The following is a 16,227-nucleotide window of genomic DNA, read 5'->3' as shown; positions in this document are numbered from 1 at the left end:
TTGTGCTGAAAGCACAGATCAAACATAAAACTGCTTCCTCAAAACACAGAAATTTCCAGTCCGTGAATATGCAGCATCTCATTTATTTAGATTTCCTCTACAACTTCTCACTATTATTTTTATTTCTCATCTATAAAATTAGCATTTATCCTACTAAATGGGTTTAACTAGTTTTATTTTATTTGAGCTAATTGTGAAGAGTGTTCTTAATTGTGATTTTGAAAATCTGTTGACATGATGTAGAAATTGATATTTGCATGTTAACCTCTAGCTTATGGCCTCACACATTTACTCTTCTTACAATTTTAATCTAATACTCATGATTTCATACATGCAAAGTTATGCCATCTGCCAATAAAGTATTTACTATTCCTATTTCAATTTGCATGTTCAGTGTTTGGTATTGCTATGTAGAATTTTCTGTGTAATCCTGCATACAGTAGTTAGGACAGGCATCCTTGTTCTACCCTGACATTTAAGGAAAACATTTCTTCTTTCACAATGACAATGTTACAAATAGGAAATGTACAAGCATCTTCCTATTTTAACCTTGGGATTTTTTGTTTGTTTGTTTCCTATTGTTTGTTTTTCTGTCGTTTTGTCTTGTGTTGGATGAGAGAGGGTCTTATGTAACTACGGCTTGCCTTGAACTCACTGGTTAGTTGGAGGATGGTCTCCTGTCCCTATTGTACTAGGACAATAGGAACATATCATACCTATATGAATCATACCTGCGTCTTCACTTCTAGTTTAGTTTAAGGTCTTTATTATGAATGTATTTAGCATTTTGCCCAAGACATTGACTAGGTGTAGTAAGGCAATCATGTGTTCTTTGTTCTTTGCTATCAATAAGACACATATTAATTGATTTCTGGATTATAAAATACATGGCATTCATAGAATAATTTCCATTTGTTATAATGTGTGATTATTTTATATGTCATGATTTAGCTTGTTTGTTAAGTATTTTAATGTCACGTTCCACGATTGTTCTATGTATATATTTTCATGTAATATCTTTGAATAGCCTTATATTTATATTTGTCTAAGAGTTCTATCTAAATTGCCGGTGATGGGCCACAAGTTCACCTCAAGTGACTTTCAGCTACCTCTAAGGATGTAAAAAAACACATTGGTTTATAAATTGGGGAGAAATTGCTCAAGTAAGTTTTAAATTTTCTGGTTTCTTACCTGTGTTTATATATCTGGGTTATATTCTTCAGACTAGATATTCAAGATGGCTTATACTCTGCCTGGTCTATGCTTTCTATATTCCAAGACTCCATTTACCCAAAAGCATGGAGAGAGTTTGTTAACTATGACTGATCTAGTTATAAGTGGCCTAACTTAATACCTAGAGAATCTTCAGATTTCCTACTTGCTCCATTCCATAGCAACAATGCCTCTGGTTTTTATGGCTCATTCTGCCCCATTAAAGTCACGTGACAGCTGAGCTTGGTACAGAAGTAGTCCAGAAAGGCAAAGTAGAGTTCCGCTGTTCTTCCTCTTAGGCCAGTAATTTCTCCAGAATGTATACTTCTCTCTTTGATGTATGATTTACTCAACTTCCAAATGCTGAAGTTGTCAATAATTTATAATTTTTTTAGTTTATAGTTCACTCATTAAGAGAAGTTTTTGTTTTATAGCTCTCTATATAATATTTCAGCATTCAAAAGTTTTCTTTATATGATTTGTGGTAGTATTTTTTATTTTCTATTAGATGTAAAGGACAAGGGCATGAAATCATTATGAATTGATGTTGTTGGACATATAATACATATAGCTATAATTTGTGATAGTGAGTTATAACAGAGAGCATAGAGTTTGCATTGTAACTGAAGATAAATTGGCATCATTTGAAATTTGACAGTTTTAATAGTAGGTTCAAATATAAAACTCTCATAATAAACACAAAGGAAATATCAGTAGAATATAGATAAGTAGAAATAAAAATAAATCAAATTATGTCACTGTCATAAAATAAACATGAACTAAAGTAAAAATACAGGAAGCAATAGTCAAAACCTATAAAGTATGCAGAAAACAAACAACAAAGTGACAATATGATTCTTTTAAAGGCTATTTCCTTGACAGTAAATAGATTAAACTTACCAATCAGACACCATTAGCAAAGAGTATTTGCTAATGTGCTTTCTAAGTGTTTAGATTAGCTCCAAAGACCCAACTAAGTTGAAAATAAAAGGATTGCAAAAAGTTCATATAGTAACCAAAAGATGGCAAAAGTAATTAATAATAAATAACACAAAGCAAAATCTGTATATATAGTGAGAGAATTCACCAAGAATATGTAATTATCATAAACATGTTTGGGCTAAAAATCAGAGCCCTTAAGTATATGAAATAATCATTGTCAGAATTAATAAATAGTCAAAGACTTCAATGTGTCATTTTTAATGTCAGAATAACTAGAAACATGACCACCAAGGAAATACAGGACAAAAACAGCAATTAAACATAAAAAACCTAAAGACCCTCACAAACAAAAAAACAGAGCATACATTATTTTTCTTCCTCAGATGAACAGGGATGACCCAGCAAGATGGAACAAAAGATAAAAGCAAAAATAAACCTCCAGTTATAAGATATGTTGACACACTATTAAAAATACCACAGTACCTTGGGATTTTAAGTCACTGACAGAATTTGTTTTGACTGTACAGTGTTGCTATATTTAAATAAAACACAAAAGATCAAATTACAGAAATTTGACCTGATGTAAGACTCTCATAAACAATAGTATCTTGTGTTCTATTGAAATACATTTTTGTATGCCTAAAAAGAAAGCTGCAGACCTAATAATCCTCGCTGTACTCCAGCAGAATGAACCACGAGGTAGCAGAACAGTAGTTCCGAGTATCTGGATAACACTTGCTCCCAGAAACAGCAGTGTTCAGAGAACTCGGAAATCTGGAGAAAAGAGTCACAGTGCCCTATTGCTTCAAACGAACCCAGTAAATTCCTGGGAACAGGATGGAATTCTTAGAATCTTAAGGAAAGTTAATGCCTACTTTGTGAGAACAGAACAGAGATTCTAAATGAATCCTGCAGCAGAATTCCTTCCTTTCTTCACTTTCTCTAAAACTTCTATGAATTATTTAATGATTCCTCTAATAATAAAAATTGTATAAAGTTAGTACTGTAGTCTTTGGTGGATGGCAGTCCCCCTTAGTCCTGGGTTAGTTTGTGTTCATGTTAACTATTTCTGTGGCTATGGACTGAATTTTAAAGTCCTAAACCTGAAGTGTAAACTATAAATTTATATGATTTAAAATATTATTTATTTTATGTTTTGAAATTCCACTTAATGTTGTATTAAAGTAAGTTTTTCATTAGTTAGGATATTTTAGAGCCACTTTTTAGTTCTGTTCGGCTTTCGGTAGCTAAGCCACTAAGACACAGAGTAGATGGTGTAAGCATTCTCATTTGTGGTGTTGTGAATGGAGATATCCTTTAAACCACTGAATCCCACATAATAAGAGACAAAAAGGTAGGGGTGAGGGAGAAAGAGCAGGGGATGAGAAGGAAGGGAGAGAAAGGAGGATGAAGAAAGAGGGGAGAGAGGCAGGAAGGAAATAAGGAAGGAAGGGAAGGAAGAAAAAAGGACAGGAAGCAGGAAGGAAGTTCGTTTATAATTATCACAGGAATTGGAAGAGTGTGTTATATTAGAATATACCTTTGTTTAGAAGTGACGGAAAGGTTCGCTAATTTAGTATAATTAGTTGTGTAACACTTGAACTGTGCAGATGCTGGCCAAAATGTGACTTTCAAAGAATAAAGTGAGAAAGGGGCAGGATTTTGAGAGTGAAAAGCTTAGGGAATAGTACTTCCAATATCAAGTAATAAAAATTCAGTTAAATTAATAGGTAATTGTGACTTCATTAGAGATTAAGATCTGCTTTCTTGTATTACATTTTGTACAAAAGCCTTTGATGTTTGTCACAAAAACCACACATACTTGTTTTAGTTCATGTAGGAACGGCACACCAATTTAGGCTGCAACAGTTCATGTCTATCAGAATCATAATTATTTATGGGTAATCTAGAACAATCTGCTTATGGAGTAAACAACCAGGAATAAGTTATTCATAACCTGGAACAATATTCTTGTGCCACAAACAATACTCAATGATGTAGTGGGAGCTGCGGACTGTGTTCCTGCCGCCCCAGCTCCTGGTTGCCTAGCTAGCTTATGCCCCAAAATAACGACACACAAACTGTATTCTTTTTTTTCTTTTCTTTTTTTTTTTTTAACCAATTATATTTTTCTTTATTATAAGGGTCAAACTCACAAAACAGGAACTTTTAAACACTGCTTGGCCCATTAGCTCTAGCCTCTTCTTGGCTAATTCTCACGTATTAATTTAGCCCATTTCTAATAATCTGTGTAGCACCCCAAGGTGCGCTTACCGGGAAGATTCTAGCCTACGTCCATCCTGGGTCGGAGCTTCATCGTGTCTGGCCTGGGGAGCAGCTGCATGGCATCTCGTCTGGCCCTGAGAGGAGCTGCCCTGCATCTGAGCTCACTTCCTCTTCCTCCCAGCATTCTGTTCTGTTTACTCCACCCACCTATGTACTAACCTATGAGAGCCAAGCAGTTTCTTTATTATTTAACCAATGACCTTCCTCCATCACAGTGAGGAGTTAAATTTGGAAGTGAAGAGGAACCGTAGGTTATGGTCTTATTGCTACAGGAAGTTGTATCTGCATTGGGATTATATTTGTCCGGTTTACAATAGCCATGACTATATTTCTGGTAGTAAATTGTTCTTTGTTTCATAGTTAAATTGTTTACTCTAGAGTTTTTCTTAACATAGTCTTTTGTAATTTAAATATGTGTGTGTGTGTGTGTGTGTGTGTGTGGTTTCATTTGGGAACATTTACTATTTGAATGAATATAACAAACTTTGAGAAAGCATTCAATGATAATCTAATCACTGTAGATTATACGCAAGTGCCAATAACCTTATGTATTATTATCTGTTTGGGCATCAGAATAATGTAATTTTGTTATTGATGTCAAGTTTCTGCTCTTAGAGTTGGCTTCTGGGTATTTAATCCACCTTTTCCGTAACCTACTTTTGATAGTTGCTTCTTTAGTTATTACTAACAGTTCGCTATTTTTTAAATGCAGGTAATGGGCTAGGAATTAGAATTGTTGGTGGTAAAGAAATCCCTGGACATGGTGGAGAAATTGGAGCCTATATTGCTAAGATTCTTCCCGGTGGAAGTGCAGAACACACGGGAAAACTTATAGAAGGTAAGAATTAGAAATTTGGTAATAAATAGAATATAATAAATGTACTCATATTAAATTGTTTTATTTGTATGAAAATTATTATGCAAATTTGTTTACATTTGTATCAGAAAATCTTGTAATCAATGTTGGTGAAATTTGGGTATGGTCATGTTGTACTACGATATAATAAAAAAATGTATTCGCAATAAGATAATTTTATTTGGCACAAATTGTTCTTTTGTCAGTTTATTAGCTGCTGGTTGCTTTATTTAAAAACACAATTAGTCAAGATTTTTACTGATGTGTAAGTTTTAAAATCTTTAATAATCCATTTTTAATATTTTATGATGAAAAGGTAAAATTAGACTGAAAGCGGCTATGAAAATGTAAAACAAAATTCAGCAGAAGCTAAGGTCAGGTCTCTGGCTACAGATGGCTCACAAGCCATATCCATCTGCCACCTGTTCTGTCAACAATGTATCCTGGAGCACAGCCAGAATTAGTAACGTACACGGGAGCATGCACACTTTCCTGTGGCAATAGCAAGGAGAGAGCCTATATGGTCAGTGACATCCGCAGTATCCACTTGTGGTACTGTTTACTTTTAGATACTATTCACCTCCCTGTAGACAATTTAAAATAACATGTATTTCATCATCTTTACACAGCAAATTACAAATCAATTTATTATGATAGTGTTTTTTAATTGAGATAATGTAACCATTCTGAATACAAATTCTGTAACATATACTTGCAACACTCATGAGCTATATATTCATATATGTATATATAGCTATATATGCTTATAGCTCACTAGCTTCAAATGATATTTTTATAATAATCATCTGTTTATTACAAAAATATTTATAACCTTTCTGCTTTATTCTAAGTAAAGTATTTATTTGGAAAAAGTGTTTTGGTTTCACCTTTTGATTTAAATTCTTCCTGCTATTGCTTGCAGTCTTTAGCTCCTTTAGAACCGATTCTCTGTTATTTTAAGTGAAATGTGATAGAACCTACACACATGGGTCTTGGGTATTTTTATAAGTTATTATTATAGAATGTACACCGACTATACACAGTATTTATCCACCGACGTTTGTGCTTAGGCCACTGGTACTGAATATTAAAGCAGCCTGTGCACACCCCCTCCAGTTTCAAATTCAGACATCACATCGTGTCTTTTAGTTGGTCATGATAGGGTTATTTATTGTGGAAAGAGCCAAATGTTGTTAATTCACTCCCTTGATGTGGGAGTGACTTCTTTATCTATCTGTTGCTTTCATTGGTTAATTAATATTGCTTGGCCTGATAGGGCAGAATTTAGATAGGCGGAGTAAACAGAACAGAATGCTGGGAGAAAGAAGCCGAGTCAGGCAGTCGCCATGATTCTCCCACTCCAGACAGACGCAGGTTAAGATCTTTCCTGGTAAGCCAGCTCGTGGTGCTACACAGAATATTAGAAATGGGTTAGATCAAAATTTAAGAGCTAGCCAATAAGAGGCTGGAACTAATGGGCCAGACAGTGATTAAAAGAATACAGTTTCCGTGTAATTATTTCGGGGCATAAGCTAGCCATGCAGGCGGCCGGGCACTGGGAATGCAGCCGACCACTCCTCACAACACTCCCTCTTTTTACTTGCTTTTATAATGTCTTTATTTAGTCTTTCTCTCTTTCTCTTTGTGTATCTATGTTTTGATATTTTGTTCATCAGTAGTTATATACCTATATGTCTAATTCATACATGGTATCTTGCATTTCTGTATAAACTTCTCTGAGAATACACCAGGTCTCAAAAATTGTGGAGCAGTTGTAGTGCAGCTTTGATTTTTATTTTTTGTATAAAGCATTACTCTAATATTGCCAAACATGTAACACTAGCGGTTCTGTTCTCATTTAATGTTAAAAAGATTTTATTATGGATGGCTCAGTGGTTAAGAGCATTGCCTGCTCTTCCAAAGGTCCTGAGTTCAGTTCTCAGCAACCCATGGTGGCTCTCAACCATCTGTAATGAGATCTGGTGCCCTTGTCTGGCCTGCAGGCATACACGCAGACAGGATATTGTATATGTAATAAATAAATATTTTTTAAAAGATTTTATTACATCATTGAAACATCGTTCAAGGCAATGAGAGTAATTTTTCACCATTTTAAATTTTCATTTCTAAGGAAACAATGTATGTGTGAAAAATGGTTCAATAGGTAGTAGGCGACATATTTGTTTATTGTATTTATTTATGTAATTTAATTTATTTGTTTAATGTGTTCAGTATAAACTTAAGAATTGCTCATCTCTTTTAGATTTTGGCTGTCTGTATTTCTGAATATCGAAGTATATATTGTGAGCCTTTATAAACTGATATCATCTTTCCGAAGTTATGAGTGCAATTTGTTCACAATACGTGTTTTAAAACTGAATTTTTCACTTCCAGCTGCAGAGTTTATATTCAGAAAAGTTTGTCAGTGTTTGTGCACCTCTATAATTTTTAGAATTGCTGTTTCTACCATTTCCCTTGAGATCAGAATTTTAACAGGTTTTTAACCCATCAGTGCCAAGGTTTGAAATGATCACAGAGATTGGAGTTTTAACTACTGTATATTTTTCTGTAATCTAATTTGAATAATTTCCAGATGTAGAATACATTATCAGATGCTAATAATGTTTATCTAGAAGTTCCCACTATCTTTGGGGATCTTTATGCATAGATCATTGCTAATAAATCTTTTCATATTACAATAGCAACCCCACCTTCATCCAAGCTTTATCTGGACTATTCTACTTGAGGAATCGTAGTCAAATGCATCCCAACTTTAGGAAACTTTTCATTCATAGCCCACCTCTGTTGTTCCTGCTCAAATTCCAAATTTTCCATTTCCAGAATTCCCTCAGTTTTGGTTCCATTTTCAGGTCCTGAACAGCTTTTGCATTTTTTTTATTGAAAAAAAAATTCCGCCTCCTCCCAGCCTCCCATTTCCCTCCCCCTCATCCTACCCCTCTCTCCCTCCCCCAACTCCTTTCCCCCTCCCTCTCCAGTCCGAAGAGCAGTCAGTGTTCCCTGTACTGTGGAAAGTCCAAGGTCCTCCCCCCTCCATCCAGGTCTAGGAAGGTGAGCATCTAAACTGGCTAGGCTCCCACAAAGCCAGAACATGAAGTAGGATGTAAACCCAGTGTCATTGTCCTTGGCTTCTCATCAGCCCTCATTGTCCGCCGTGTTCAAAGAGTCCGGTTTTATCCCATGCTTTTTCAGTTCCAGTCCAGCTGGCCTTGGTGAGCTCCCAATAGATCAGTCCCTCTGTCTCAGTGGGTGGGTGCACCCCTCATGGTCCTGACTTCCTTGCTCATGTTCTCCCCTCCTTCTGCTCCTCATTGGGACCTTGGGAGCTCATTCTGGTGCTCCAATGTGGGTCTCTGTCTCTATCTCCATCCATCGCCAGATGAAGATTCTATGGTGATATGCAAAATATTCATCACTATGGCTATAAGATAGGGCCATTTCAGGTTCCTTATCCTCAGCTGCCCAAGGAACTAACTGGGGACATCCCCCTGGGCACCTGGGAGCCCCTCTAGGTTGAAGTCTCTTGCCAACCCTAAGATGGCTCCCTTAATTAAGATATATGCTTCCCTGCTCCAATATCCATCCTTCCTTTATCCCAACCATCCCAATTCCCCAAGTTCCCCCCATCCTCCCCTTCTCACTTTTCTCTCCCCATCTCCCCTTACCCCTATCCCACCCCACCCCCAAGATCCCAATTTTTTGCCCGGCAATCTTGTCTACTTCCCATATCCAGGAGGATAACTATATGTTTTTCTTTGGGTTCACCTTCTTATTTAGCTTCTTTAGGATCACAAATTATAGACTCAATGTCCTTTATTTATGGCTAGAAACAAATTATGAGTGAGTACATCCCATGTTCATCTTTTTGGGTCTGGGACAGACACCTCACTCAGGATAGTGTTTTCTATTTCCATCCATTTGCATGCAAAATTCAAGAAGTCATTGTTTTTTTTTTACCACTGAGTAGTACTCCAATGTGTATATATTCCACACTTTCTTCATCCATTCTTCCATTGAAGGACATCTGGGGTTGTTTTCAGGTTCTGGCTATTACAAATAATGCTCCTATGAACATAGTTGAACAAATGCTTTTGTAATATGATAGGGCATCTCCTGGATATATTCCCAAGAGTGGTATTGCTGGGTCCTGGGGTAGGTTGATCCCGAATTTCCTGAGAAACCACCACACTGTTTTCCAAAGTGGTTGGACAAGTTTGCATTTCCACCAGCAATGGATGAGGGTCCCCTTCCTCCACAACCTCTCCAGCAAAGGCTACCATTGGTGTTTTTGATTTTAGCCATTCTGACAGGTACTTCCCACTTTCTCTTCTATCAAGTTCAGTGTGTTCAGATTGATATTGAGGGCTTTAATCCATTTGGACTTGAGTTTTGTGCATGGTGACAGATATGGGTCTATTTTCATTCTTCCACAGGTTGACATCCAGTTGTGCCAGCACCATTTGTTGAAGATGCTTTTTTTCTTCCATTGAATACTTTTAGCTCCTTTATCGAAAATGAGGTGTTCATATGTTTGTGGGTTAAAATCCGGGTCTTCTGTACGATTCCATTGGTTGACTTCTCTATTTTTATGCTAATACCACGCTGTTTTCATTACTGTAGCTCTGTAATAGAGTTTGAAGTCAGGGATGGTAATGCCTCCAGAAGTTCCTTTATTGTATAAGATTGTTTTGGCTATCCTGGGTTTTTTGTTTTTCCATATAAAGTTGATTATTATCCTCTCAAGATCTGTGAAGAATTTTGATGGGACCTTGATGGGGATTGCATTGAATCTATAAATTGCCTTTGGTAGAATTACCATTTTTACTATGTTGATCCTCCCAATCCAAGAGCAAGGGAGATCCTTCCGTTTTCTGGTATTCTCTTCAATTTCTTTCTTCAATGCCTTAAAGTTCTTGTCAAACAGATCTTTCACTTCCTTGGTTAGAGTTACCCCAAGATATTTTATGCTGTTTGTGGCTATCGTGAAAGGTGATGATTCTCTGATTTCCCTCTCTGCTTCCTTATCCTTAGTGTATAGGAAGGCAACTGATTTTTTGGAGTTGATCTTGTATCCTGCCACATTACTAAAGGTGTTTATCAGCTGTAGGAGTTCTTTGGTGGAGTTTTTGAGGTCGCTTATGTACACTATCATATCATCTGCAAATAACGAAAGTTTGACTTCTTCCTTTCCAATTCGAATCCCCTTGATCCCCTTATGTTGTCTTATTGCTATTGCTAGAACTTCAAGCACTATATTGAAGAGGTATGGAGAGAGTGGACAGCCTTGTCGTGTTCCTGATTTTAGTGGGATGGCTTTGAGTTTCGCTCTGTTTAATTTGATGTTAGCTGTCGGCTTGCTGTAAATAGCTTTTATTATATTTAGGTATGACCCTTGTATCCCTAATCTCTCCAAGACTTTTATCATAAAGGGATGTTGAATTTTGTAAAATTTTTTTAAACTTTGTTTTGTTTTGTCTTCTTCAACTCTTTGTATTTTCTTGGCTTTCTTTGGGTGGGTTGTTCATTTCCTCAGCTTTTTTGTTTGTGTTTTTCTGGATTTCTTTAGGGGATTTATTCCTTTCCTCTTTAAGGATTCTGTCATCTTCACATAGTTGGTTTTAAGGTCCTTGTCTTGTGCTTCAGCTATGCTGGAATATTCAGGGCCTTCTGTGGTAGGGTAGCTGGGCTCCAGTGAAGACACATTGTCCTGACTGTTATTGTGTTCTTTGCTGGTGTCTGGGTATCTGGGTTCGTGGTGAGCATTGGTCTAGGTGGTGATTTCTTATTTTGTCTCTTTTGGTGGGTGTTTTGTTCCTTAGTTTCTCTTTCATGTCTATGTTTTCAGTGAGTGTGATGGCTGTGTGTTGCCTCTTATACTGGGCTGCTCAGCTTGTGTGTTGACATGGAATGCCTGCTAATACTGGGGTCTGGTTTTCTGCCAGGCACGGTCTGTGGTTGAGTAGGAGGTTCCTGTTTGAGTTGGGGACTAGGATACAGCGGGAGGACAGGAGCGGGTGGTCTGTGGGATCTGCAGGTTTTGGCATACGGGAAGGAAGGATGCAGCCGGTGTTGTGTTGCAATGCTACAGATGAGACTGAGGGATTGGGTCTGAGGTAACAGAGTCATGCTTTTATGTTCGATTGAGTGATTTTATAAGCATATACCCAACAAAAAGTGAAAGAATAAATGGCAAGTAGCAGATGATAGAAAAATATCATTAAATTGGGCTTTCAAAACATCCAGTAAAGAAAATTAGTGAGGGAAAATTGAGAGAGCACAAAAGGGGTAGAATCATCAACACAAGGGGCCTCCAAACACCCCACAGAAACATGGTGGTGAAGCCGCTTAGTGCGGGAAGCTGCAGAGTCCCGTGCTGTCCCATGGAGAGTACCAGGCAGAGCAGAATGCCCCCCCCGTGAGACTTTTAAGTAAATAAATAAATAGCTATAGATAAAGATAAAAACATCAAATGAGATGCTCATACCCAGCCGAAACCAACTGGGGAAGCTCAGCTGAGGTCCTGTTCGAGCTTTCTGTCCCTGAATGAGATTCCCATCGCTGAACTTTCAGCTCCCCTTTCCACAGCAGGGACTTCTATGTCGTAAGACAAACAGTCTGAGCATCTGCTGGAAATGCTTTCCTTCTTGCTGTTTTCAAGAATACAATGTTTTTGCTCTTGAGTGTTTTGTCCTCCCTGTCCCAGCTGGGGTGGGGGAACCACTGATCCTCAGATGAAGGGCATCAAAAGGCACTTTGCCACAAGCATGCTTGAGTCTCATAGAGGAGGTAGTGCATAACCCTGCTTCCAGAGCCAGCTTCTCGGTGAGCTCAAACAGCACGTGCAGTTTATCGATATAATACATATTATGAACAATACTCAACATGCCAAATGCATTTTAAATTTTCCTCAGAAACTCTCCCTGCTTTATTGCATTCTTAAGCTGATATACGTGTACAGTGAATTAGCACAAATTAGCACATACCGCACCTTTTATATAGCTTTTTATTGGTGATGAAATTTAAGATTATTCAGCAAATATGGAGGACACAGTAGAGTGATTCCAATGACGCTCTCCATGAATGTTGGCTTCCCAAATCATTTATCTTGTAACTGAACATTTCAACACATTGACCATCTTCCCGCATTTCCCTCTGTCTCAGTCCCATTCTCTTTCTGATTTTGAGAATTATAAGAAGCCAGGCAGTGGTGGCGCACGCATTTAATCCCAGCACTCAGGAGGCAGAGGCAGACAGATCCCTCTGAGTTCGAGGTCAGCCTGGTCTACAGAGTTCCAGGACTGCCAGGGCTGTTACACAGAGAAACCCTGTCTTGAAAAACTAAATAATAATAATAATAACAGAATTATAAGAATATTAAAATCTTCCATTTAATGCTAAAGATAAATTACTAGGTTCCTTGTCAAAACCGGCTTTTCAATTACAGTTTTCCTCCTGACTCATTTATTTGAGGTTTTAAAATTATTTCTCAGAAATGTTTGCAACAGTCTGTGCATTTAATCGACCAGATAGAAGTATATTTTCCTTTTGCATGTGCTCAGAGGAGATGAAGACATTGCCACCCATTTAATAGCACCTGTGTTTATTAGGAAACAAGTTTCCTGAAATAAAATGATGATACTCTGTGTTAAAATCCATTATCTGAGTGAAGTATATTTACAAGGCATTAAAATAGTTAAGAATATATCAAATGAATATTTTTTTAATATTTATTTATTTATTATATATACAATGTTCTGTCTGTGGGTATGCCTGAAGGCCAGAAGAGGGCACCAGACCTCATTGCAGAAAGTTGTGAGCCACCATGTGGTTGCTGGGAATTGAACTCATGACCTTTGGAAGAGCAGGCAATGCTCTAAACCGCTGAGCCATCTCTCCAGCCCTCAAATGAATATTTAAAAGGATTAAAGACAAAAATAGTTAGGGACTTTAATGATTCCACCTGGACATCTAAAGTAGGAGTGGCCATTTGAGTGGTTCGTCACTTCATCTAACACTATTTGTCCATTCTGTTAGCTGCTCATCTCTACAGACTCAATTCTTTTTCATTACATCTGTTTATATTAACTAGACATGCCATTCTTCAGATGTGATAGTTTTAATATGCTAAATAATGAGCATTTAATAAGAATGTCATTAAAAACATCCATCCTAGGCATATTAACAGAATCAGCTAAGAAGTTGAATTATGAAATTATTTTACATCTGAACTGAAGTCTACTTAAAATGAGATCGTGGCGTTATGCATATTACACTATTTCCTGAGGATCCATCAGATTATGCCCACATACCCATGATCTTCCTCTGACTGTTCAGTCACTTTCTGATGTTATCTTGTTCTAATAATACACGGTATTCTAAGACAATAGATTATAGTAATAAATTGGCATTGGCATGCATATCAGTCCTTCCAGGACATAATGGACCATAATGGTGAATTGTTTTAGTGATCCTTGTGAACTAAAAGAAAAATCCTATCACAACAATCTCAAGACTGGGACACAAATCATATCAAATCTTATTCTGTTATACTCTCTGTGAAAGCATGGATTTGCAATATTCATATTGAAGTACAAAAAATACATTACATTGTTTCAACAAGTTGATTTTAATCAGTTCCAATTGTCTCTTTAACTATTGGTAGTAAATTTAATTGCTTTCATTAATAAGTTTTTTTTGTCCTATATTCAGTAAAAAAAAAAAAAAGTCCAATTAGTAACTGTACATCTAGAACACTGAGAATAACCTGTAATTCTGAAAATGCCTGTCAAAGCCAGAGCATTTCTTCCAGGCTAGGTGATTTCCTTACTGTGCCCTGGTGTTTACAAGAGAAATTCTGGATACAACGGAACTTAAGGACATCTTGAAGCAGTTTTTCTTTAAGGTAGTACCTTCTTCCATGGACCACACAAGCAACCACAACTTCTTAGCTAAAACTGATTCCCTACTTTAATTTCATGAATTTTCCAGTGTGGTTTACTTTCCATCAGATAACAGAATTGTATAATTACCAGTATAGTCAGAGACAGGTGATTCATGAATCTGCCTAGAAGAGGGACAGAAAGAGATGAGGAGCTCTATCTGCCTCGTTCCTTTCATTACGTACCCTAAAATTATGTAGCTCAGGTCAGGTTTCTGTTTGTTCAGATACCTTCAGTTTTTAAATGTCTGCAACGTCACTTAATATTGTCATATAAGTAATAATCTCTAAATTATCTTGCTTTATTATAATTAAAATGGCATCATACATAATTGTGTATTCTGTGCAAAGTTTTACATATTTGAATATTTGATGTATTCAGTAGAACTAAATTTGGTGTTAGTAAGCACAAACTGAAAACATTTTCTGTTTATTGACACAATACTGACAGAGGACATTGTCAAAGATTATATTTGTATACAGCCAGTAACTGCATAGTGTAAAATGAATAATTTAAGCTCTTCTCTGTCTGTGTTTTATAACAGATTAAGTTAGAGCATCTGTAGGAACTTATTCACTTTATAAAACTAGTCGAAAACCACATGCTGGTTTCTAATTTATTTACCTAATACTTTAATAAGACTTTTCAAATTAATTTTAAGGTCCCATATGACTGAGTTTCATTGTGTGCATTATACTGTCTCCTAATCCATCCCTCTACCACGTTTTCCTCCTCCCGTTCTTACCGGTCCCTTCCTTCCCAAGATCGCCCCTCCACGCTTCCCTCACATGTGTTCCTTTACCTGTCCTTTCCGTTGCTCCTTTCTTAAGCTGTCTCACTCCCTGATGGCCCCTAATCATCTACGGACTTTATAGGTTTGAACAGCAAACTGCAACTGTTGCACATTTGGACAAAATTAAGAATTTGTCTTAGTTTCTATACTGGTAACTGGTGTGATCGCCACTGTCTGTGGATGTCATTGTAGTCAACTGTGAATGTCAACTGTGAACTCCCCATTTGACAGATCACTTAAAACATATATCAATATAACTTAAATAATGAAAATATTATTGTTTGCTTCTAATCCTAGAATTAAACATGCATAGTATTTTCTAGAAAATTTTCTATAATCCAGTAAAAGATGTAATTTAAGATTGAAAATACATCTAAGTGAGTTCGAGGCCAGCCTGGTCTCCAGAATGAGTTACAGGACAGCCAAAGATACACAGAGAAACTATGTCTCAAAAAAAAAAAAAAAAAAACCCAGAAAATACAACTAAATTATTAAATAGTAAAATAACACTTGTAAGTTTCAAAAAAGTTCTGTACATATTAGTCTACATAAATTGTTTTTTTAGTTTTATAGTTGACAAATGTATCAAATAATTTTAAGTGTGGTAGTACAATGCTTCCTGCTTCAGTTTTTTCTCAAATTGGATACCCATGTTTAGGATCTTTTGGACTTCCAAACATGTTTAACTCTATCCATTCTGTGAACAGTGTCTTTGATATTTAATAGGGGTTGCAGGAGAATTTGGATACATAAGCATTTTTAAATGATTGATTCTTGAAGACTGTGGCTATATAACCATATTTCCATTTCTTTGTGTCCCCAACAATGGATTTCATAACTGCTTTTTTTTTTATTCTAAAGATCTTTCACATAGTTGAATAAAGTTATTCCTGGCTGCTTTGTTTTTAAATTTTGTAACATTATAGAAGAGTGCTTTCTTGATTTATGTTTTAGTTAATACACTGTTGTTACAGTAATGCTACGGTTTTTATGTGTTGACCTTGAATATTGCAACTTGCTAAATTTATCAGTCATAAATGGTTATTTGATAATGTATTTGTGGTTCTCTGTTTGTAAGACTGTGTGCACAAGCAGTGAGAATTTGGCCGCTATCCCCGAGCCCCAATGCCTGGCCTGTTTTTATGTTGCATGACTGACTGAACTAGCATTTAAAGACCTAT

The 16,227-nt window shown here is 36.5% G+C and overlaps 1 protein-coding gene across 3 annotated transcripts in view; it reads left to right on the top strand.

Annotated features, from left to right (window-relative positions):
• Pclo (piccolo presynaptic cytomatrix protein) overlaps positions 1-16,227 on the top strand; it is a 298,837-nt gene that overhangs the window by 203,974 nt on the left and 78,636 nt on the right. For all 3 annotated transcript variants that reach the window (XM_057758809.1, XM_057758808.1, XM_057758807.1), the window contains exon 10: positions 5,153-5,278. In XM_057758809.1, coding sequence (XP_057614792.1) covers positions 5,153-5,278 — 126 coding nt within the window. The remainder of the gene's footprint in view (positions 1-5,152; positions 5,279-16,227) is intronic.

The sequence above is a fragment of the Chionomys nivalis genome, chromosome 26 (assembly GCF_950005125.1).
Source record: "Chionomys nivalis chromosome 26, mChiNiv1.1, whole genome shotgun sequence".
Lineage (NCBI taxonomy): Eukaryota > Metazoa > Chordata > Mammalia > Rodentia > Cricetidae > Chionomys > Chionomys nivalis.
Note: the sequence above shows the minus strand (reverse complement) of the source record. Positions and strands in the feature narration are given on the sequence as shown.